Genomic DNA, 22,081 nt, shown 5'->3' on the forward strand with positions numbered 1-22,081 from the left:
CATAGTATCTAATTAAATTCATCCCACAGTTTTCATGAGTTTTGTTTTCATGTCGACTTCACATTTATACGTAATGAATATAACTATGCGTAAATTTAATTTAAGGAGATACATATCAGCTGATGTGGAAAGTCACCTCACTCCTTTTCTGCTCTATATTTTCTAAACAGTTTTTATCCGCAGGGAGGACATCTTCAACTGGGCCCACCTGCAAATGGCGGAACAAACCTCACATTTGGCAGCACCGACTCCAGGGGAGACGCCCTCCACTACACGCAGCAGTACAGCGTTGGATGAAACTCCTGCTCGCCACCCTTCTCCAATGCCTCCTTCTCTGCTCCAATCTAAAGGATCTCCTCTCTTGATTCACGAGGCTTTGACTGAGAGATCTTTGCGTCCTAACTGCGGCCTGACCAAGTGCAATCTTGCACAAGATATAAAAGCTTCTGATGATGTCAGAAAGCTTGGAATTAGCTGTGCGGCTGCAAATAAAACCTGCGAGACTTTTCCATTGGAAGGCGGAAAAGAGAGCCCAAATACCTCCGTCATTGACGCTGGTGACTCAAAAATATTGTCAAAGGAGCCAAATAGCGTCAGAATAGAGACAGTAGCCATACGAGAATATCCTGTCATCATGGATACAGAGCTGATGACGGTAGAGGAACTATTACAATTGATTAGTGTGCCTAAACTCAATGCCCATGAATCCGATGGTAGTAAACTGAAAGAATTTCTAGACCAGCACGAAATAGGGCACTTGAACCATCTCATAAAGTGTTTCTCGGACTGCATTTTTTCTGCGGCCTTACCTGATAATCTAGTCGGAAACACGAACTTGGCGCCTCTTGATATCATGGACTTATACTGTTGCTCAGTCTTGCGGCTTTATCATCTTTCATTCAAGAACTTGGACTTCATTAACCTGCTGCCTGGGGATCAAATATCGCTACTTGAAAATTTTGCTTTGAAGGGCATATTGTCCGTTGCATTCTTTTGTTTCAAGGAGGAGAGCAATTCCTGGGCTTTCCCCACCGGTCTCTACCAAAATAAAGTGATGGATGTCAAAGTCTCAGAATTGAATCAAATATTACCGTTCAATTATCTACAGAACATCCTGACATTGTGCCACCTTGGAGCTAAGCTTTGTATAGACTGGCCAATTGGAATGCTGCTCATTGGCGCTTTCTTCTATTGTCCTGTTGGCGTCGAAGTGCAGGACATCGAAAAAATTGACAAACTCCGCGATCGCTACATGGAGATTCTGTTCAAGTATCTGAAATGGAAACACGGCCCTTCTAATGCATCTCTTTATTTTCCTGAAATTCTGAAGTTGATGGATGCAGTCCTGAAAAACTGTTCAGAAATGGAGGAAATCACGCTTTCGTTGAATAACGACGAAATCCGAGCGTTGGAGGAGCGCATCGAAACTTTGAACACGAATTATGTGGACAGTGGTCACAAAGATCGGTCAACCAGCTTCACGACCGTGAAATTTGTTGATGGAGTTACTCTAAAGAAAATTAACGCTAGTATTTTGTCATCGATACGGCAAACAATTCGCCAGTCGCTTGCTCAAAACGTTGGGTTAGATTTACGTCAATCGGCAGCCGTCCCAACTGCGTCAATGTATTACTCCAACTTGCCTTTAGAATCAGAAGAAGCTAAATCTCGTAGAGAAGTTGAAGCCCTTCTGATGAAAAGGTTATTACTGAAAAATCACTCAATAAATAGCACTGCTAACTGCATCAGTCAATCGCCCGTACGTGAGAGGAGCAAGGCTGAAGGCATAAACGTTGAGCCTCAAACTCTCAACCCGCTAGCTATTCAACGGCTTCTTCTCAACCTTGCCAGAGCAGACAAGACTGTTCATAGATCAAATTCTGATTTATCTTCTTCAAATAACAGTTGCCAAGACCGAATGACTTCACCATCAACGATGGATAGTTTGTCACCCTCGCCGTATTTGAACAACCATTTATATCGAAACAATGCATTATCGACGGGTATCTCTGGTACTCGCCAAATTCCGTCAATGAGCAGGTCTGATCGTTTCAGCAGCCATGTCGTGAATCTTTCAGAAGTTACCATCACTAAAAATTCGGTTGCGTCGAGAGCAAGTTTTCTTCCTGCTGATGAAAACTTCCCATCTGCCATCGATTTATCGAAAAGGCAACGCAAGAGCTCCCCCGAATCAGTTATTTCCGTCCGGCCAAAAGCGCCGTGTATTCCTGGACTGAAGCCCCTTTCTGAATTGATCGAGTCGCCCAAAAGCCCACCCGTAGTCGTTCCTTCTCTATCATCCGAGACTACAACTCTCTGCAATCCTCCCATAAATTTTGAACTCGAAGAAAGAACGCGGTTGATGGCAAGTGCTCTATTTAATGAAGTGAAGAAGATAAAAGCTAGTTCTTTAGAGAGCGAACATTTGCAGCGTGAAACGGGTGTGGTCAACGACGCCAGTGCCTCGATTCTTACGCCTTCACAAATAGAAATCCTTCTTGAAACTCTAGGCAGGTCCAGACTACGATACAGAGACAACGATCCTTGACAGTTTAGCGTGAATTCTCGTCTATTTTTACCGATATGAAAGTTACCATTTTTATTCGATAATGCCTGTAAATGGTGTAGCACCAATTTTGTACAGAACGTTGTTAGGGTTGATTGATATGACCGTGTATTTATTTATATTAATACCTTACCTGCGATTGCAACTCAAGGGAATAGTTACCGTTATTTTGTGGCTAGCCGTAGTCTTTCTCTGGATGTGGTGATATGGTCCATTCTATTATACGGATCATGTGCTGTTATTTTACTTTATTTGGCATTTGGAAATGTTAATCTATTCGGTAATTTTGTAGGCCTTTGAATGCTCTTCGACGATTCGTATTAAACTGAGTACATTTTGAAGTATTATTTCCAGTGAGATTATGAGTTTTCATCAGTCGAACAAGCTGGAGGATATTTGCGTGCCTTTAGAATTCGAGATTATTTTCTGTCGTTATTTGCTCATTCTAAGCTGTAATGATGTGAGTTTTGCTTGCATGCTGCCTATAGGGCGAATATCCGAGTTTAATAGGGCTAACGCTCAAACTATTTTGTAATGTCTTGCCGACTCTCGTGATATTGACGAATTGAAAGCACAACGTTATGGTGCCGCTTCTAGTGGCATGGGGCCGTATTATTGAAACTCGCTTAAATATACGTAGCGTTCTATTTCTCGTCTGTGATTGGTGGGTTTAGCTCGCAAAGCCGTCAGTGATTGGATGATGTAGTTACAAACCTGACTACTTTAGATAGTAGAGTACCTGACTTGTAGGCTGGTGGCAAGTCTTATGACTAATTCAGTCTTCCTCAAGTCCTCATGAAGCCTGGTGCCTTCACCCGTACAAAGTGTCGCTTTAAATTTTATTTATAAGTTAACGCCACACTTTTCTCTTGCTCATCATGAATCATCCATAAAATGTTACCCCAAAATTAGTAATTTTACGTCGCTGCGGCCAATTAGTTATTGTATTCTTGATTCGAAGATTTGATGAGAAGGATCCTTGCTTGCACAATTGTTCTATTTCCAGCATTTAGTACGTATATATGAAAAAAAAATACATTCGCTTCATTATTTGTGACACAGGAATGGCTTTGAAGTGATATTTAATTCGTTAATCACTGTAAAAAATAAGTCCTGAATTGGTCAGTAAAATGCAAAAATTTACAAAGTCGCACAATGTTTAACGATGAAATAGCGTTTGCTTGGGCTATGAAATTCATACCACAGTGACGTATAGTGGTGAACATAGTATTTGTGTGACACGCGGGCTGCTTCCCATTGTGAGGTAGTAAAATGCATGGTAGCTGTTGTTTTATTCATAAGTTCAAAGTATTAGTCAACCATAATCAAAACTAACTGTTCTTGCCATGGATTAAGTGTATATTACAGAAACATTTATAATTTTGTCGTTAGCTGTCAACTGAGGTTTTTGCATATTATAAAGTGACTGTATGGAGAAATTTCTGTTTTTTTGAGGAAGTTATGCTCTGCAATGTGACCTTGAATGGCAACGTTCTTTGCATTTTTTGCTTATCCACTAATGATTATTCAGTTATTAATTACTGGATCAACTGATTATTAGCTCTTACTTGTTGCGTAACCGCGTCAAAAGTCACTGGAAAAATGATGCAGTAATTGAATAACGTTAGTACAGAGAGGATTATTCGCCTGAGCCTGAAACTGCAACTCTGGTAATTGTCAGAATATTGTAACTAATTTATTGAAGAAAGCTTGATGTGTGTGACTTTCAATTAGCTATCGCAGATCCGTGTTAGAAGCATGAATTATTGCTTACGTTCGTACCCAGTCGGCTTGGATCATTCGACAAGCCACGAGTTGTTGTGCCGGTATTATTATTCGCAAGAAATTATTTTCAGGAAGATCCATATGTTTATAATACTTGATTCGCATGATTTATCTTGTCATGAATGGTTCGCTTCATTTCTTCGTCGTCAAAAAGAACAGTAATTGTGTATGCTAATACTACTAATATTTAGCCTTATTTAAATTCGCTTGCCATTTATTGAATTGTAAATGTTCTCTATTTGATGCATTATATTGATGCATTTAACTAATATATATAATTTAAATTCTATTCTGCGTTAATTACAGGATGAGTTTTAGATGAAATATTAGCGCAATATCGTCCAGGTGAAAATGTTCATTTTTTCAATTTTCTGTTTGTATTGCCGCCGATTTCAACGATCATTGGCAAGTCCAGCGACGGGTGGAAGAATATGCGAGTTACCAAGCACGCAGATCGCGCAAGTTTGTGTACGAAGAGCCCCTCGTTTCGTTCACATTTTAGAATACGAATCAAATAAGACGCACTTTAGTCGAATTTGAACTCAGAATTATAAGCCCTAAGTTGTTGGGTCGGTCACATTTCTTGTGCGTAGTTAGAATGTAGTGGGTGGCAGCTATTAGGTTTATATGAAGGACGGGAAGTTATCCTAAACTGGTGGTCGTCTCGGCTATTAAGGAACGAGTTCTCGGGTCATAGGTTGGTAAAATCAGATATTTTTGCCGTTTGTTGGCAAACTTTATTTTGTTGTGTTTGTGCCCGAATGATTACTATTAAGTTCGCTTTCGTTTAAAAACTAAGTTATTGAATTTATTTTAGTTGTACCGCTAAAATCACCATTGATGTCGTTCATGAGACCATAATACACGTATCCGTGCGTTTGATTAATAAGTTACAAAGTTTTGTTTTCTGCATCACGGAAAGAATATTCACGAAGATACCAGTAATTTGATCATTATAATTTTTTTCATAATAAAACTGAATAAGAATGAAAGAAAGACTATTGTGAAATTGTGCACAATTCCTGCGATATGTACAAAAACACTCTACCCTAAGTACTGGCCAACTTATCAAGCGAGCTATGAGCTCGAAAAAGAGACTCTACCTTAATCGGTGCTATCATATTGATATTATAGAAGAATCCTACTGTGTTACACATCTGTTACCATTCGTATCAGTTAAATCTCGTTGTATTTATGTTCTAGAGATTACATTGAGGCCTATATACATAGGCCTCAATGGCAACAGACATCGTCGTACGGTTTTCGGGCGGTCGGGATGCCGTCCATGATTCTGTTACAAATAATAGTTATAATACTCTTTTCGGCTTGACACAGATGCATGGAACGCACCGATGTGCCGGAAAACTAATTTTTATGCGTAGACGAGCAATGGTTAGCCGCAGACGAAATGAGTAATTTTCTCTCATATTCAGGTAGCTTCACTTCTCTCATCCACGTGTCATTAGGTTCTGTATATTTCGCTTCTGAATCCTGCAGACGCCATCGTTTGCGTACTGAACAATTACTCCCAGACTGCTCAGTGATGATGTGTGATTTAATTTCAGTTCTATCTTAATTTTTGGTACTTCCAACTATATTAATTTCTCAGTGTTCAAATTTATTTTTTTTTATAGGAATTATTAGAATCGAGAATATTGGAAAGGAATTGCACTGCCAAAAATTTCTGTTGAAAATGATGATGTGCTTTTTAGATCGAAAATTTTTTCTTCCTTTTCATCAGTTAATGCTCAATAAACTGCTATATTGGAAATAAAACTAATCCGTCTGATTAAATGAGGTTGATGATCATGAAGTTGGTGTTCAAAATAAGCCGTTTACGTTATTCTAGAGCGGGAAAACAAGTCATTTATCACTAATCTTAGTTCTCAACCAAATTCACGTTTTTTTCGGTTCTGTGTTGAAAAGATGAAATTGTAGAATTTTTATTGTTCGTGCCAAATGCAATTAATCCCGAAAAATTCCTTATGTCACTTGCAACGAAACAGGCTGCACCAATTTTCCTATCGCTATTATACATAAATATTTCAATACCGTTGTTTTGGGGGGGGGGGGGGTTGGTGATCCTGTTTCAGTTTTTACTACCAAATTATAATCAGAGCCTCCCATTTCCATGCCACTTGAAACTATCCCCGAGAATGTCAAGTCATTTAACAGATGTTGAATAATGTCGCGAAATGAAATGGTGATCAGTGGTTAAGTTAAGCGGATTGCATGTTGCACTTAAAAGCGGTTGTCTTTCATATCGCAGTTATTTACATTATTATAGTTGTTTTGTTCATTGCAAAAGATAATGATTTCATTGCCCCTAATGGTACATTGCCGTTTTTATAGTTCATCGACTCTCAACAAAGGCAGCTCATTCAAAATTATTAATAATCAACGTCGTATCCTTGTTCAGGCTTGTAGCCAAGGTATTTGAGCGTTCGCTAGAAGTGACCATAATTATATTTGCGAGGCTGGACCACTGACTAGTACGTCTTATAAAATTAGTTCTATGATTCATCATTTGCATCACTTCAAGATGAGTGTTTAGATTGAGACGTGCGTTTAGATTCCAGCAGCTTCCTGAAACACCAAAATGCCAAACGCTTTTAATGCGTGATCAACTTTTTTATGAACCATTGCTCAATGTTTGTATTACTTTAGCAATGTGAAACGAATAAATATATATTGTTATTTGTAAAATTATTGTTCCTAACATTTTCATACCAATTCTGGATAAACTTTTGTCCAATTCCCTAAATTCTTTGGAAAGATCATTTCGTCCGCGTATTACCATGGCGCGCATTCTTTCTGCGAACTAATACCAGTAAAACCATGAAAATTCACACCCATGTATGATGTGTTCTTACGTTTAGTATAAAAGAAATGTATTTTCCAGTATACCTTCTGCATCCACTATTGATGATGTGATTGTATGCAACACAAATGCCCACACGCAGGGAGAAGTGAACGCTTCCATTGAGAGCAGAATCCCTGGAGGCGCATATGAGCAGATATGACACATTTGGTAATTATTCTCTTCGTTGTATTCTTATCGAGGCCCGTCATACCTTATTGAAGTAGGTTTGGAAAGATTCAGTGATTATAGGCTTTAATAAACAGTTTTAAATAAGAAAAAGCAATAACTAGTCAACGCATAACTTATATTGGGATAAATGGAGATCACTAAATCTGAAGCTATTTTTTCATGTGATTGATAACGCCGAAAAATTACATGTGATGCAAGTATTTCTTCAGTCATTGCATAACGCATATCATAATATTTTAGTACGGAATAACGGTGAAGCTGATCAAGATCTCTAGATATTTTTTAGTGCATTGAGCTTCTGAATTGCGACTTGCACCGAGCGAAGGACAATGGCAGAGTTTTCTGATATGAGAATGAACCCGCCTTAACTCTACCTTATTTCAGCTTGCGTGATACGAACGGACAAAATTGGTGTTGTGTCAAATTAATGAAGTAGCTTCAGAAAAATTTGCTACTAAAGTAAATTATTTAGAGAGTCGCTTCACAAGTACAACTGGTTTGCTCATCCTGTGCTATTTTGCATCAGCATTGGATCACTACAGAACGCAAACTCATTCCGGGTTCAACCTTTGGTACTTATTCCATATACAACAGTATGAACCTTCGCGACTTATTGGTAAAATTTTTAATCTACAAAAATTTACACAGAGTTTCATTTTATATTAGTTAACAATATGTTGTGATAAATAACTAATGAAGAATCTAATGCCGTCTATAAAAACTTTCAAATAGCATTCATGTTAGTTAACGCAACGCAAAGAAAAAAATCTTAGGCTATCCCTAAATTCTACTATAAATACGGCGAGTAGAAATCCATGCAGCAAAAGATAAAATGTTATAATAAGTAGAAGACAGCACACTACTCGGCACTCAAGCGAGCTGGTAATCAACAACTCATGAACTTTCTATTCTACGTAAGCTCTGCAATTGAAGCGAAGCGGTTCACGTAACTTATAAAAAGTGTAGTTTATGTTTTGAAAAGTCACCAATCGAAACGATTATTAAATATTATCAATCCGTAAATTCATGTATTAAATCCACGGTAGCAACTGCTGTCAAGAACTGTGCACTAATTTGATAGTTTACGACGTCCAAACAACTCCTACCGAGTACCAGGTGAATATATATGAACCAGCTAGTAAACTGGGAAAAAGACTTTCGTTTGAACACGTCAAGCACCCTTCTAAACAAGCCAGCGCGCCATATAATACACCTCGGTTATTTACCTCCTAGCAGCTACTGTAATTGCAAAGGCAGTTGCAATTCTGCAACTGCCTATCACTGGGGCCTGCCATGAAGACGCTCAGCGGTGATCAGAGTGCGTTGCAAGAATTCAGTAAATACTCATTGAGGAACATTTCATTTTTGAAACTGTATTTAAAATGAGAAACAATTATACTACGACTACATAAGAGTTCACCCAAGGGTTAGTACGATATATGATGATTGTTATGATTCTCAAACATTACAATGTCAGGCAGGTAAAGAATTGGTCATAAGTGTTTAAATATTAGCTGGCTTCAAAGTAAGAGCTTTCACAAATACACAGCATACAATTCAACTAAGAATTATTACATAAATATCATATTACCGCCAATAACAGATTTCACTTCTAAGTCCCTCGCAGAGACAGGTAAACATATACTCTTACCTGTCTCGCTAGAAAGTATTTAAATCCAAGGAGATTTGTTGAGTTTGGCCGAACACGGCTTGGAGTCGTCAGATTTTTGGTTCTTATCTGCTTGAACTGTTGAGGTAGCCGGAGTTGGAGGTGCCGGCTTCTTCTTGATCTTGACGTCGTCTGCCTCAGTCTGGCTTGGAAGTGTGGCCAATCGTATCCCATCAGTGACAGCGTTTTCAATTAACGGAGTTGTATCAGTAGTAAAACAGACTGAAGTACTTGCGGATGATGGAATTGCTGCAGTAGGATTTAATGGAGGTGACGAGGACGATGTGATCAGAGGAGGAGTCTGAGTAATATTATGAAGGGGCGCAGATGCGTTGGTAGTTTGCAGAGATGACGGATTAACTTCTTCCTGCATTGTTGAGGATGTTGAAAATTTAAGCGGTTCATCCAGTTGCGTTCCTTTACCATCTGGGGTTGATCCAGATTCACTTTTTGGCACTTCAGACTTTTTTGGCCGAACACAAGCTCGAACGTGAACAGGTGGAGTCTCCGGGGGAGCTGGCGTTGAAGGAATGACTGCAATGTCTGGTGGTATGGCAGGCACAGTTTCATTGCGATCCCCAAACTTTTTCGTAGAGATGCTCGTTGGAGAAGTTTTATGAGCGAGAGAATCAATCAATGGAAATTCACTGGACTTCGGCCTATCAATACCTAAGGGAGCGCTCTGACCTGTTTGAATTCCGGTAAGCTTCTTAGACTCTAGTTTCAATACCGTATTGCTAATCGGTTTATTCGTAGCAGCGTCAGCTACAAGATTGTCTCGAGAATTCTGCCTCGATGAGTTCAGGGGCTTACGAACGACGTCCACGGTTTCCAAGTCTGAAGTTTTTGTGAACTGTTGCATCTGGTCTGAGTTCCGGGGACGATGAATTTGTGTTTCCTGAATTATCGTTGAATTAGAACTCTTAGATGATTCCTTGCCTACGGTACTCGGTAGCAGCGGCATCTGGCCACACGGAGGGAAAATAGGCTGAGGTCGAACCTCGTTCCCAGAGACGGTATTTTGTTGCCTTTTCTCATTCACTTGCTTGGTACCAACGGGAGTTGTATAATCTGCACATGTTTTCTGAGGGACAATGATTTTTTTATCGGTAGGTTGAGTGCCAGATTTCAGAGAGCTCTCTGGCCGGCGTCCTGGGATAGTGAGCATGCTGGGGTCTGTTGCTTGACCTGAAAAAAGTACAATCATCAGAATCAGATCTAATGCTGGATCCTTGAATATGTTAATAATATAATGATAATAATAATAATAGCGGTTTCAGCGTTAATTAGGCCGTAGGTCTGTCACCGATTCTTAACATCGCAGAACATTCACAGCATTTCGCGGTCTCGAACTCGCAACTCACTGATTCAATTCTGCTGTGCTTAACCGCCCGGCCTCCTTGCCGATTCTGACCAGAAACTGGCGCACAGAGCTGGGATCGAACCCGCGCCTCTCTGCGCCAATCCAGGTACTCTGCATTAACCACTGGGCCACCCTGCCCACTTGTTTAAAATCTTTTTAACTTGTTCTCAAAAAACATTCGGCATTCAAATAGTACAAAACCGATCTAAATTCTCCAAAGTGCAAAAAATCTAAAATAAATTTAGTACCGTCTTTTTTGTCCTTTTGGAATGTCCAAGCGGTTTTGGGTAACGGAGTTTCAGCGGGAGAGTTGGCTGGGCTCAGGTCGAGACTCTGAATGGCCTCCATGAGATGTGGCCCGGTGTACAACTCGGGAAAAGGTGAACAGCCGCGAGAAGAATTTGGCGAGTTGTCTGGAGTGCCTTCCTCCATCTTACGTCGGGCTTTCTCCATTGCCTCCTTTAGATTATTCTTCCCCGTGTCATCCGTAATGTGGCTTCGACCTATCTGGTTACCACTGCAAAAAATCACCAAATAAATTATCATTCGTCAAACAAATAGTCACGATATTTTCCTAAAACGATGAGTAGAACCTTACCCTCATATTCAGTTGAATTATGCTGAACTTTGTGCATAACTAAGGTTTTATGCTAGATGAAGGGCCACAAAATCCACTTATGCTTTCATATTTTGTTTAATTATTTTGAACGATCTCTTAAAGAAGTTAGTTTTGATTCTTAGTAGAATATTGATATGCACAAATTTGATAAGCACAAAAATTCTATGGGCAGTAAAATTTTCCCTCACCCAATCTGCGGGCCAGAGCCGCAAGATGTGTCCGCAATCTTTGACACCATCGCCAGTCTGGCGATGCGGCGGAACCTGTCAGCGGCTGTGGGATCTGCCGGCGGGAGCGCAGGCTCAGCGGCGCTGGAGTTGTCCTCCGCCCCCATGGCCGGGGACACGTGGAAGTCCCGCATGAGGCGGCGCTCCCATATCCTCATTTTACGGCCCAACGCGGCTAGGAAATTCCATAAGCTATATCAAGTGCAAAAAAACCTACGCAAGAGAGACTGAAATAATCAGCGCGAAAGAGCCAGAGAATAGTAACAAACAACTGATAAACTACGTATTTGCGTTGTTAATTCAAAAGTGCAATGATTGGATAAATATAACATGAATAAAAACATTGAATGAAAAAAAGCGTCACTATCATCTGTACGATAAGTACAATGATATACACAAGTATCCTCGCACCACCTCACAATCATCTGTATAAGTCAAATGATCTCCACCAGTTTCCTCCCACCGCCTCACTATAATGTGTATGATTGTCTTTCCGACGACACTTGTCTCTGCGAATTACCTTTGCTCTTCTTCTCGCACATCGAGATGTCCATGCCGTTGGCTTCGAAGAGGTCGATGAGCTCAAACCTAAGAGCTGATATGTCGCCCTTAACCTCGTTGATGTCGTCCTCGGTGACGGCCTTCTCCATGTTCCTCTGCTGCATGGAGCACACGTAGCGCCAGATGAGGGCGCGCATAACGGCCAGGTAGCGGTAGTCGCGGGCCTTGCGCGCTCGTCCCATTGTCTGTTCGAGTTGCGAAGGCAGTAACAGAGAAAAATGGTTGTGCCGATGAAATTAAATGGAAATGGCTCCTGAATTGCCACAAAAAATTAATAAAACGGAAAGACATTAAAAAATTTGAAAAAGGAGAAGATAATTATGTCGGAAATATTCAAAAATTAGGGTGGGAAAGACCATTTTCATGGAGTAAAAAATAGTGTCGTAGTTTGAAAACGCAGCAATTAATACCTTAGAGGACATTTTCCTCAGGAGTTCTTTTTGCTCGTGTCCCTTGAAGAACCTCTTGATACTCTTAACAGAAGGAATGATGTTGAAAGGAGGGGGAACTGTGCGGCCATCTTCAAAGTACGACATCCATAGCTTTGTTCGAGCGAATTTCCACTCAGTGTCAGCGTGATCCTGTGGTGATTTAAAATTTATTTTTATTGCAGTTGATGTCAGTGTTCCTATAGGCAATCAGTGCAGTGTAAAATGATTCCGTAAAATTTTCAAGTCAAGAGATAAGTAGTATAAACGTAACATACAGTCAAATCTTAACTCATTAACTCAGAATTTGCAGCCAATCTGTTTATAACTTGTGGATAAAAATGTTATTTACCTTAGATTTTGTGAGGAATGTGTTCAGCAACAAATTTAGGGTGTAATTTATTGACAAATATGGGGTGTTAATCAAGGAGTTAATTTTTATTTACTAACAACAATGAAAGAATATGAGTTGGACATCATGGCGATGAGGAGATTGAGCAGCACGATGATGTTGATGATGGAGTAAGCGCCGAACATCGTCATGGACCAGAAGCGCGTGTAGCCGCCCACGCCCGTCAGCTCGAAGTCGTCCAAGCCCACCATGCCGAAGCCCGCCCAAAACAGCGACTGGGACGCCTCGAACAGACTGGCGACAACACAGGTCATTGATCGAGTAACTGCCTCGAACAGACTGGCAACAAAACAGGTCATTGAGTGTTGCCTCGAACAGACTGACGATAACACAGGTCCTTGAGTATCGCTTCGAACAGACTGGCAACAACACAGGTTATTGATCGAGTACTGCCTCGAACAGACTGGCGACAATACAGGTCATTGAGTGTCGCCTCGAACAGACTGGCGACAACACAGGTCCTTGAGTATCGCCTCGAACAGACTGGCGACAACACAGGTCATTGAGTACTGCCTCGAACAGACTGGCGACAAAGCAGGTCATTGAGTGTCGCCTCGAACAGACTGGCGACAACACAGGTCATTGAGTACTGCCTCGAACAGACTGATGACAAAATAGGTCATTGAGTATCGCCTCGAAAAGACTGGCGACAAAACAGGTCATTGAGTATCGCCTCGAACAGACTGGCGACAAAATAGGTCATTGAGTGTCGCCTCGAACAGACAGGCGACAACACAGGTCATTGAGTGTCGCCTCGAACAGACTGGCGACAACACAGGTCGTTGCGTGTCGCCTCGAACAGACTGGCGACAACACAGGTCACTGAGCTTTACTTCCATGAGTACAGACTGGCGGTCACTGGATATATTTGAAGTGGGAGTAAAACTCTTCTTACAAGCCTAAGCAACACTTCACAAACTATCTTATACAGTTAAATCCGAATGAATTGACGAATTAAGGTGAGAAAGAGACCCCTCATGTTCAGCATCGACTAATAACAATAAGAAATTAATTTGAATTCAACCGATATAGGAACAGGGCATGGTATTAAAATAAAATAAATAAATAGTAAGAACAGGACTTTCAAGTATGTATTTAAATCAACAGGCAAATTGAATTATGATTTTGATCATTGCTACACAAAAATTACATAATTTGTAATCACGAAATCATGCTTACAAAGGCTGGCAAATGAGGTCCCAAACGAGTATTTTTTCAAGTATCGCTGGAACTTTCTGTAGCAATGAGGTTATTTAAATCATAAATTATTTTATCTCACTTGTGAAATCGTCGCCACTTCATGCAAGCGTCACCGTTCTTTGACCAGTCGGGTAAGCCCCCAGGCAAGGAATAGCACTTCTGCTTCTCCAGGTCGTTATAGTACCACAGCAACTGCGTCAGTCCTGCTCACGTGAGCCGGGCATCAACACTACTCTGGGTAACACTTGAAATACTTTCTGTTACTCAAAATACTTTATGGAGAATACGAAAATGTATATTAAATGAAAATAAAATTTAATTCAACCAATATTGTAATAGTTTATATGTACCCACATTTTCCAAAAATTCATTGTTACATTCTTTATTTCAATTGCACCGCAAGATAATAAATGGTAATTTGTAATATAGGACGATAAGATTCAATTTCGCACTGTTTCGTTTTTAAATACACGTCTTAAGAGTTCTAAAAGATAACATTTAAAATGAAGTAATAATTTTCATATCTGAACAATTTATTCAGAAATTAAGTAACTGAATTAGAGTTTACGTCTGTCACTAGAGTTTACGTCTGACAATAGAAACAAAGTTGTTTATATTATATTATAATTTATATTATTCTTCTTCGTGATATTTTTTTTCTGTAAGGCTTATCAGAACATAGCAGAACTCACCACAAGCAAAAGCGAAGAGGACGAGGGTGTAAATGAAGAAGAACTTGACGATGTCGATGACCATCCTGCCGAGGGAGATCTGCAGGGGCCCGAGGTACGGGTTAATGCTGAAGATGTGCACGAGCTTCAGGGCAGACAGGATGTTGGCTGCTGAGAAGAGGCCTTCCGACACCAGCTGCGCGTCGAAGCCGTGCCATTCTTGTCGCGGGATGAACGCCGTCTGCGTGCAAGTTTTATCATGTTTGAATTGAGAAACTGTCGGAACACTAAGGCAACTTTGTTTATTCAAATGCTTACAAACATAAATTGACGACAAGGATCATCGTCAGTGAAATATGAGAGTTGCTTAAACGCATCGAATAAGATTTGCGGTGCTCAGAATCTAAAAAATCTAGAGAAAAAAAAGACAGCAAGAGGATAGATACTGCTAAATGTCGCATAGTTTTCAATATTTAATAAATAGATGCAAGTCACCTGAGGATCTTGGCTGATTTCGATGGACTGTTGAATGTAAGCGAAGACTCTTAGCAGAAACGTCGAGAGGTAGAGCGAGTCGCGCATTATGTCAAGGATGTTCCACATGTTGCGAAAATACTTTCCTAAACCGTCTTTGTGGATCTCTTTCAATTCTTCCCATAAAAAGCCTGCCGATGAAAAATGAACCTCAATAAAAAATTACCAATCATAAAAAAACATTAACAACAAGCTCTTATATATTTCAATCCTTCTTTGCCTTGAGTCGTTCATTGTCCAGTGAACTGATGAATAATTCTTTCATAAATTTTCTTTTTAACGATTTTATGATACTAGAATTTCAAGGGGCACATTAAAGTGATAATTCAACTTATGTACACGCATAATGCTCACATATTTTTTGCATACAAAAGCACCGACATGAAAAAAGTCTAAATCAAACTAGAGTTCTCACCGAAGACGTAGAAGAGGATGAAGCATTCGATGGGCGTTGGCAAGTTGCCGCGCTGCTTCTTCAGCGACTCCGCCAAACTCTGCCTCATACTTTCGGTGCCCAAGTAAAATACGAACAACTCTTCGAAGCGCACCGAGAACAGGATCAACAGCACTGAAATATTACAGAATTATGAACCAAGTTTAATTTCTTCGTTTAAAACATGGTTAATTTGAATTAAGATGACCATCTGTAACAAATTAACAAACATATACAAGAAACATGAATCGAAAGCCATACAATTGAACGAAACCTAATGAAAGCTGACATGAACGAGCTCGGGGAGCTACGTGGTTAATTAATATTACGAGAATTAGAGTAGAGGGATGGGGATACGAAACCCCGCTATTCGTTGTGAAAATTCTGGTCGAAGTTGTCGGGCGGTTAAGAATCTGTGACAAGCCAACTAAACTGAAACCTAAATATTATTATACTTCATAATGTCCAAAATGTAAATCAAGGGAAGAGTAAGCTTATCTCACGTAGAAAGAGAAGGTACGACGCAGAGTGCAGGAGGAATTTCATGAATGGAGTGCGGATGAGTTTGCTGGAAGCTGTGTCCGGGAAAAGTATGTACTGCACACAGTACACGGGGAACAGGACCACCACCTGCCATGCAATTACGCTTAAATATATAACTAACAATAGATATGGAAGAAATTATAAGATTAAAACATTTTTCATCATTGCGCTGGAAAATTATAGGATATACTTAATGTATAATTTATGATAGGATGCTGTTTCCAAAGAACTCATTAGGATACCCAAACTATTAACCTTTTAAATTCTACACACGGTTATGAGATGACAACTTATTACTAAGCGTAAATTCCATAAGCCTGAGATGCATCGCATTTCTGAAATAATTAATTTCTGAGACTGGATCTTGCTAATAACTATTACAATAACTATTGTACTGTAATGCTCATAACTTTCTTGTAAACTTGTAATGCTCATAATTAGACTGCTTTCGGTCTTAAAATATTACTGTTGATATTCACTCGCATCTAAAAACATTAACATCCTCAAAAAGATCATGACTCCTGCAATTTGTATAGAAATATTTCAAAACACATCCACCAGAGATGATAGCAAGCAACGGGACACGTTTCATGTATTTTCTCATGTGAAACTAATATAAGGACTTATAGAAGATTACTTATTTTTAATTGGGTGATTTCCATAGATGTTTTGAATAAAAAATAACTGTCGAGTATGAACCTTGAACAACTGAAAAAGCTTCTGCATGAGAGTGAGGCGCCTGAAGCCCGGCAATCCGGCGTACCAGAGAGCAGCAAGGAGCTGCTGGACGTTGGGATGAGCAACGAACTGGAAAAAATACAGATACTTTAAATACATCTAAAATCTGCCACAAATTTTTATCAATAACGTATTTTAATATGAAAAACTACCTTCGGGCCCGTGATGTGTCTGATTATGTATCGTTTATTGAAAGGTGTACATGCTTTTATGCGTTACATCTTTTCATAAGAAACTTGGCTGAGAAATACTTGGAAAACAAATTTTTGAGATGAGCTACTATTCACATTGAAGGAAACCACACATATTGGAATTGACCTCACTCCACTCTCTCTCTCTCTGTCACGAGAACGCCATTGAAAAGCTGTTGCCGAGATTAAAATTTCCACAGGATTAAATTCTACTCATAAGTTACTGCTTGCCGACAACGATGATACAAATAACAAGTTTTTACGAGTCTAGAAATACTAGTAATAGAGAGGCAAAGAATTGCCACGTTTCAGAAAGAACATACAAGCAGCTTGGGCCTCTAGAGTCACAACTCACAGCTTTCTGCTTGTAGTCGATGGCAAGTTCAAGTCTCTTGAGCTTCATGCTGTCGCCGTCTTCGTAGGGCAGCGCCTCAGGGTCATAGTTGAGCATGACCGCGAGCTCCGTCGAGGAGCGCGTGTGCGACAGAAGCTCTTCCGCAAATGACCGGCATTGCTTTCGCAATTCCTAGAGGAGACAAAGAAGCATGCATGTCCTTTTATGTAAAACAGGAATGTTGTCATTGTTATTTTTAAGTAACTCCATTGTTATTTTTAAGTAACTCCATTGGAGTTACTCCATTTTTAAGTAACTTTTGAGCTTGGATGAAAACCAAATTACATACCTCACACTGAGAGCCATAGTTACGGCACCAAGTATAACATGAGCAGCACTGACATAAACTTGCATAAATGAACTGTAACGCCTAATTCACCAAAAGCTCGGAGCTGAACACTTCCTTCGCTGGAATGTGGTACTCCCTGCTGAACTCTTTACTCACCACATACTCAAAGCTGAACTCTTTACTCACCACATACTCAGAGCTGAACTCTTTACTCACCACATACTCAAAGCTGAACTCTTTACTCACCACATACTCAGAGCTGAACTCTTTACTCACCACATACTCGGAGCTGAACTCTTCACTCACCACATACTCGGAGCTGAACTCATTTTCCTCATAAGCAAGAGACTTGAGTTCGCCCGAGAGCTCGAAGGCGGTAAGGATGGGGTCGGTGGAGGATAGCGCGATGAGTGAGGGCGAGGCGAGGGCGCGATAAGAGTTGATGCGCGACATCGAGTGACGCAACGAGTCGTCCGTTGAAGACTTGATGCACTCATCGCAGCCGCACCTTTGGAACGTCATTAATTGTTCCTGAGAACGCGACTCTGGAGACGGATCTTACAACGTATTATCTATATATTGCACGGGCGAGTTATGTTTGACGCGAAAGACATTGATTCTTGTATTTTGTAATAAATTTTTTCTTGTGTTTGAAATTAATAAAGTGATATTGCTGATAGAATTGAAACGTTTTATGAAGTGACTGGATCATTCATTCGATGGTCACTTAGCGATATGTGAAGATTTAGATACTATAAATTTGTGGGAAATATGAAAGCTTTGTTGCAAGACCTGATGTCATGAGGCATGGGCAGAGCAGCGCCGCGATCAAGAAGGATCTTTAGGATCTCGTAATTGTCCCTGTGAGCGGCCAGGATGAGAGGCGTGATCTCCGGAGTAAAGGATGCGGTGTGACGGTCAATTTTCTCCCAAGACTGTCCTCGGACAAATTAAGTGGTTATGGTTTTCGAAGACTAATGAGGTGAGCGATATATAACTTGCGTAAATCAGGAAAAGTCCATAAAAATCGAGAAATTCTTCAGAAACCAATTGAAAGGATCTTAATGCGAAGCAATTCGATTTGTTTTGAAATATTGTTTTCTCGAAAATTAACCGTTAATTTGAAAATTGTTTCCCTGCTTATGTTGAAAAAATGAGTAAATTGGTGAGATAATCTTGCGGAAAGAAATATACCCCGCTTGATTTTTCGCTGAGTCAACGGAAACCTTGACATTTTCTAATTAGGAATCCTAGATAAGATCTGATTCTCAGAACTACCAGGCCATTTAAAGAACGTTCTCATCGGGGGTTTCTTCGACAATCCTCGTACCTAAATTATTTTTCTTATCGATCATAATCATTTAAAACTTTAAAAACTACCAGGCCATTTAACGAGCGTTCTCATCGGTGGTTACTTCGACAATACTCGTACCTAAATCATTTTTCTTATCGACCATAATCACTTAAAACTTCATTCCATTTTTCAACATAATAAATAAAAATAAGGAATGTTCACTCACGTAGGGCTCTCCTTCCTTGTGAATGACTTCCTCATGTTCAAGCAACACCTCAACAGCCTCGACAAACTCGACATCGATGGCGTGCAGCAAGGAGTCCTTCGTGTCCACCCCCATGACCACGAGCAGCTCGACCATCTCCAGGTTCTCGTTGTCAATGGCCATGTGCAGCGCCCCCCGCCCCATGGGGTCCACGCAGTTGCGGTTCATGTACGAGGGATGACGCGCACACTTCTGCAGCATCCTGGGTGTCGTAGGGTGGTGAGAGTAAACATTAATAACGGTGAATAGTAAAATAAATCGAATAAAGCTTTTGCTGAATGAAGAATGAAAAAATATGAATATTAATTGCGAACTTCAGGATCGCATTGAATATAGGAAATGCAGCTTAATTTTATAACATAGATAAGAAGCCTGTGATTTTGCACTGTAATGTTAAAAAAATTAAAAATAAAGTATCATTAGTTTAGGTAACAAATCGCTTTGATACGAAAGGTAAACTTGAAGGATTAAATACACAGATAACCAATGCAATAATATTGTGGTACCATAACTGACATTATTTATACGAATTCGAATGTGGAACGATCATTCCCTAAGAAAGACCCCGGCAATTTAAAATTTTATACTCTATAGTCAAAGGAATATTTATAAAATATAATGTTACATTCATTTCGTTTCAAACAGAAATTAGAAATCGCAATACACAGGTGATTTAATTTCATTAATCAGACTAACAATACAAAATCAAGAATTTTCACTTCATCAATTAGTTTTGAGATACAAATTTTATAAAATTAGTTATTTATTTACATCTATAATATATATCATTATCGCCAGATAGATTTCTTGCTATCGATAGATGCTATCTACATAACAAACTTTTTGATAGTGGCGATGTCTCCACGCTCGACCGCCAGCAGGTATTTCTTCTCCTCAGTGGTGAGCGGCTTGGGCAAGTCTGGCATCGGGATGCGGCATTTGCCCTGGACGAGAAATTCAGATTTCGCTATAGGAAGGGAGCACAGCTCGACGTTTACACATTTCTTGTAGTCAGTAACATAAACCAGTAAATTATAACGTACAAGTCCAATACAATGATGTGAATATTTGTAAAAGAATCATTTGCAAAAAGACATCAAGTTACGGAACATTCCAATGAATAATGAATTTTTTGGAGCCATTAAGCATTGAATTCATGGATCGTTGCTCGTGTTCACCTCCATGTCGATGCCCATGGTTTCGTTCTTCGTGGGCTTTTCGGCATCTTCGCCGGCGACAACAGCCGTGGCCCGCGCCGTTGCTGCGGCCTTGCGAGCTCGATCAGCAAATGCCCCCATGCTTATGTGAACCTGCTACAGCAGAGAACTTAAACTCATGACAATTCATGAAATCTTCAACACAAAATAAAAATTCATGTAAACCGATCAAAGTGAACACTTCTTTTGGAGACTGAGCGTAAAATATAGAACTGTTGAGAAGACGAAGTGCATTTGATTGAGGAGCTTTTTAAAAATTGATCACGCAATTTAGCAATATTTAATAGGTGACAAATTCAATTAATGAACTGATGGCTAATTTACCTTCTTTCAGTAATGAATAAACTAGTTAGAAAAAATGCTGACCTTTTACAACGTAATTTTCAGTTTCGCTGAAGAAACTGCAGCGGTGACGGAGCTGTTGATTCTTGCGCTGTTGGTAAAGTTATAAGAAAACCCTACTAAGACTCGCAATTACAACTCCTACAAGACACTTCATTTATACATCCTTTACATACAGAGAAGTTATTCTTTTTATTTGTATTGACCGTAGTAATAGAGAATAGCTGGCGTACCGTAGCCTCGAGACGTGATAGTCTCAGGCAACGCCGCTTCTGCAGAGCTTCGGCCTGACGCGAACTTTAAAGTGCACTCGAAAGGCTTCTTTTAACGCGATCAACTCGCAGTCTGACGCTTCAAGGTCGCTTGTGAACATTTCCAATGTAAATATAAACGGTGTGCTTGCTGTCTTCTCTGTTCATGCACAGCTTCTTCCTCCCATTAAATTGTTCTCTTCGTAAGGATCGATTGGATGACAAATTTTCGTAGGTATAAAAGATAGCCGATGGGGCAGAAAAAAAGCAGTATTATAATGTTAAAAATATCGATATCGCTGATGAATATCAGTTACTTTGAAGTTGAAACCAAAAATAAAATGAGCGAAATTAGAAAACTTGGATATTCAATATCACAATATTGGAAATATCAGAAAGAATTTTCGCGAGAGATGATTTTAAGCAAAAATTACCGCCAAATATTCAGGAGTTGGGCAGATTTAACAACAACTATCAACAACAAACTCGGGGTAAAGCCTTAAAACACAATGAGCAGGTTTAGAATTTATTGGCTCATAAGGGTTCAAACTTAGAATTTAAACAAGTTTTTACAGGTAATCGTTTAGATTAAGAACAGTGAGGGCAGCCATTTTGAAGGGAGTTGATGACCTTCACTCTAACACTCCAGGAATGACAGAGACGTTGATCAGGACGCTCAAGACTCGCCGTAAACACTTAAGTTACTCGCTATTCACACAACTTAACAGATAATTTGACACAGCGATCTTACCCTACGCAGACATTCCAGTTCATTCAAATCAGGTGAATACACCGAAAATACCTTCAAGTGACGAAAATGTTGATCTTGATTTAAATCAAAAGAAGTCATCAAGATTTAAGGTATATATATGTGAAGCCAATTTGTGCGACTAAATAACTCTAAAGGAACTGCCGGAAGAAATAACAAGGCAGTTTTCTGTAAATCTCGTTCTGTCTTTTCCGGAAAATAGGCAGCATTTCTTCTCATCGAAGAGTTAATTTTGTTCACAGTTATACCATACGAAAACCTACAGCAG

The 22,081-nt window shown here is 39.7% G+C and overlaps 2 protein-coding genes across 3 annotated transcripts in view; one reads left to right on the forward strand and one right to left on the reverse strand.

The window, feature by feature from the left end:
• LOC108671269 overlaps positions 1-7,048 on the forward strand; it is a 53,863-nt gene extending 46,815 nt beyond the window's left edge. For both annotated transcript variants that reach the window (XM_018158765.2, XM_018158766.1), the window contains one exon: positions 184-7,048. In XM_018158765.2, coding sequence (XP_018014254.1) covers positions 184-2,548 — 2,365 coding nt within the window. In that variant the 3' untranslated portion in view covers positions 2,549-7,048. The remainder of the gene's footprint in view (positions 1-183) is intronic.
• A 405-nt stretch (positions 7,049-7,453) lies between these two features.
• Positions 7,454-21,053, reverse strand: LOC108671270 (transient-receptor-potential-like protein). Its single transcript, XM_018158767.2, has 19 exons — positions 20,818-21,053; positions 20,413-20,544; positions 20,075-20,178; positions 19,196-19,436; positions 18,468-18,610; positions 17,982-18,183; positions 17,348-17,518; positions 16,763-16,870; positions 16,024-16,150; positions 15,503-15,655; positions 15,049-15,218; positions 14,575-14,794; positions 13,962-14,085; positions 12,721-12,916; positions 12,253-12,423; positions 11,802-12,027; positions 11,243-11,456; positions 10,684-10,952; positions 7,454-10,260 (listed from the first exon to the last, which is right to left on the reverse strand). The coding sequence occupies exons 2-19, from the start codon at positions 20,530-20,532 to the stop codon at positions 9,074-9,076; spliced, it is 4,146 nt and encodes a 1,381-aa protein (XP_018014256.1). The 5' UTR covers positions 20,533-20,544; positions 20,818-21,053; the 3' UTR covers positions 7,454-9,073.
• Positions 21,054-22,081: the final 1,028 nt, after the last annotated feature.

This window comes from Hyalella azteca, unplaced genomic scaffold (assembly GCF_000764305.2).
Source record: "Hyalella azteca isolate HAZT.00-mixed unplaced genomic scaffold, Hazt_2.0.2 contig2483, whole genome shotgun sequence".
Taxonomy (NCBI): Eukaryota; Metazoa; Arthropoda; class Malacostraca; order Amphipoda; family Hyalellidae; genus Hyalella; species Hyalella azteca.

Coding starts and splice junctions, on each gene's coding strand:
- LOC108671270 (XM_018158767.2), bottom strand. CDS start 20,532: ATGGGGGCATTTGCTGATCGAGCTCGCAAGGCCGCAGCAACGGCGCGG. Junction 15,219..15,502: donor CATCCTCTTCTACGTCTTCG/GTGAGAACTCTA, acceptor TTTCATCGGCAG/GCTTTTTATGGGAAGAATTG. Junction 10,953..11,242: donor GGCTCTGGCCCGCAGATTGG/GTGAGGGAAAAT, acceptor GATTTTTTGCAG/TGGTAACCAGATAGGTCGAA.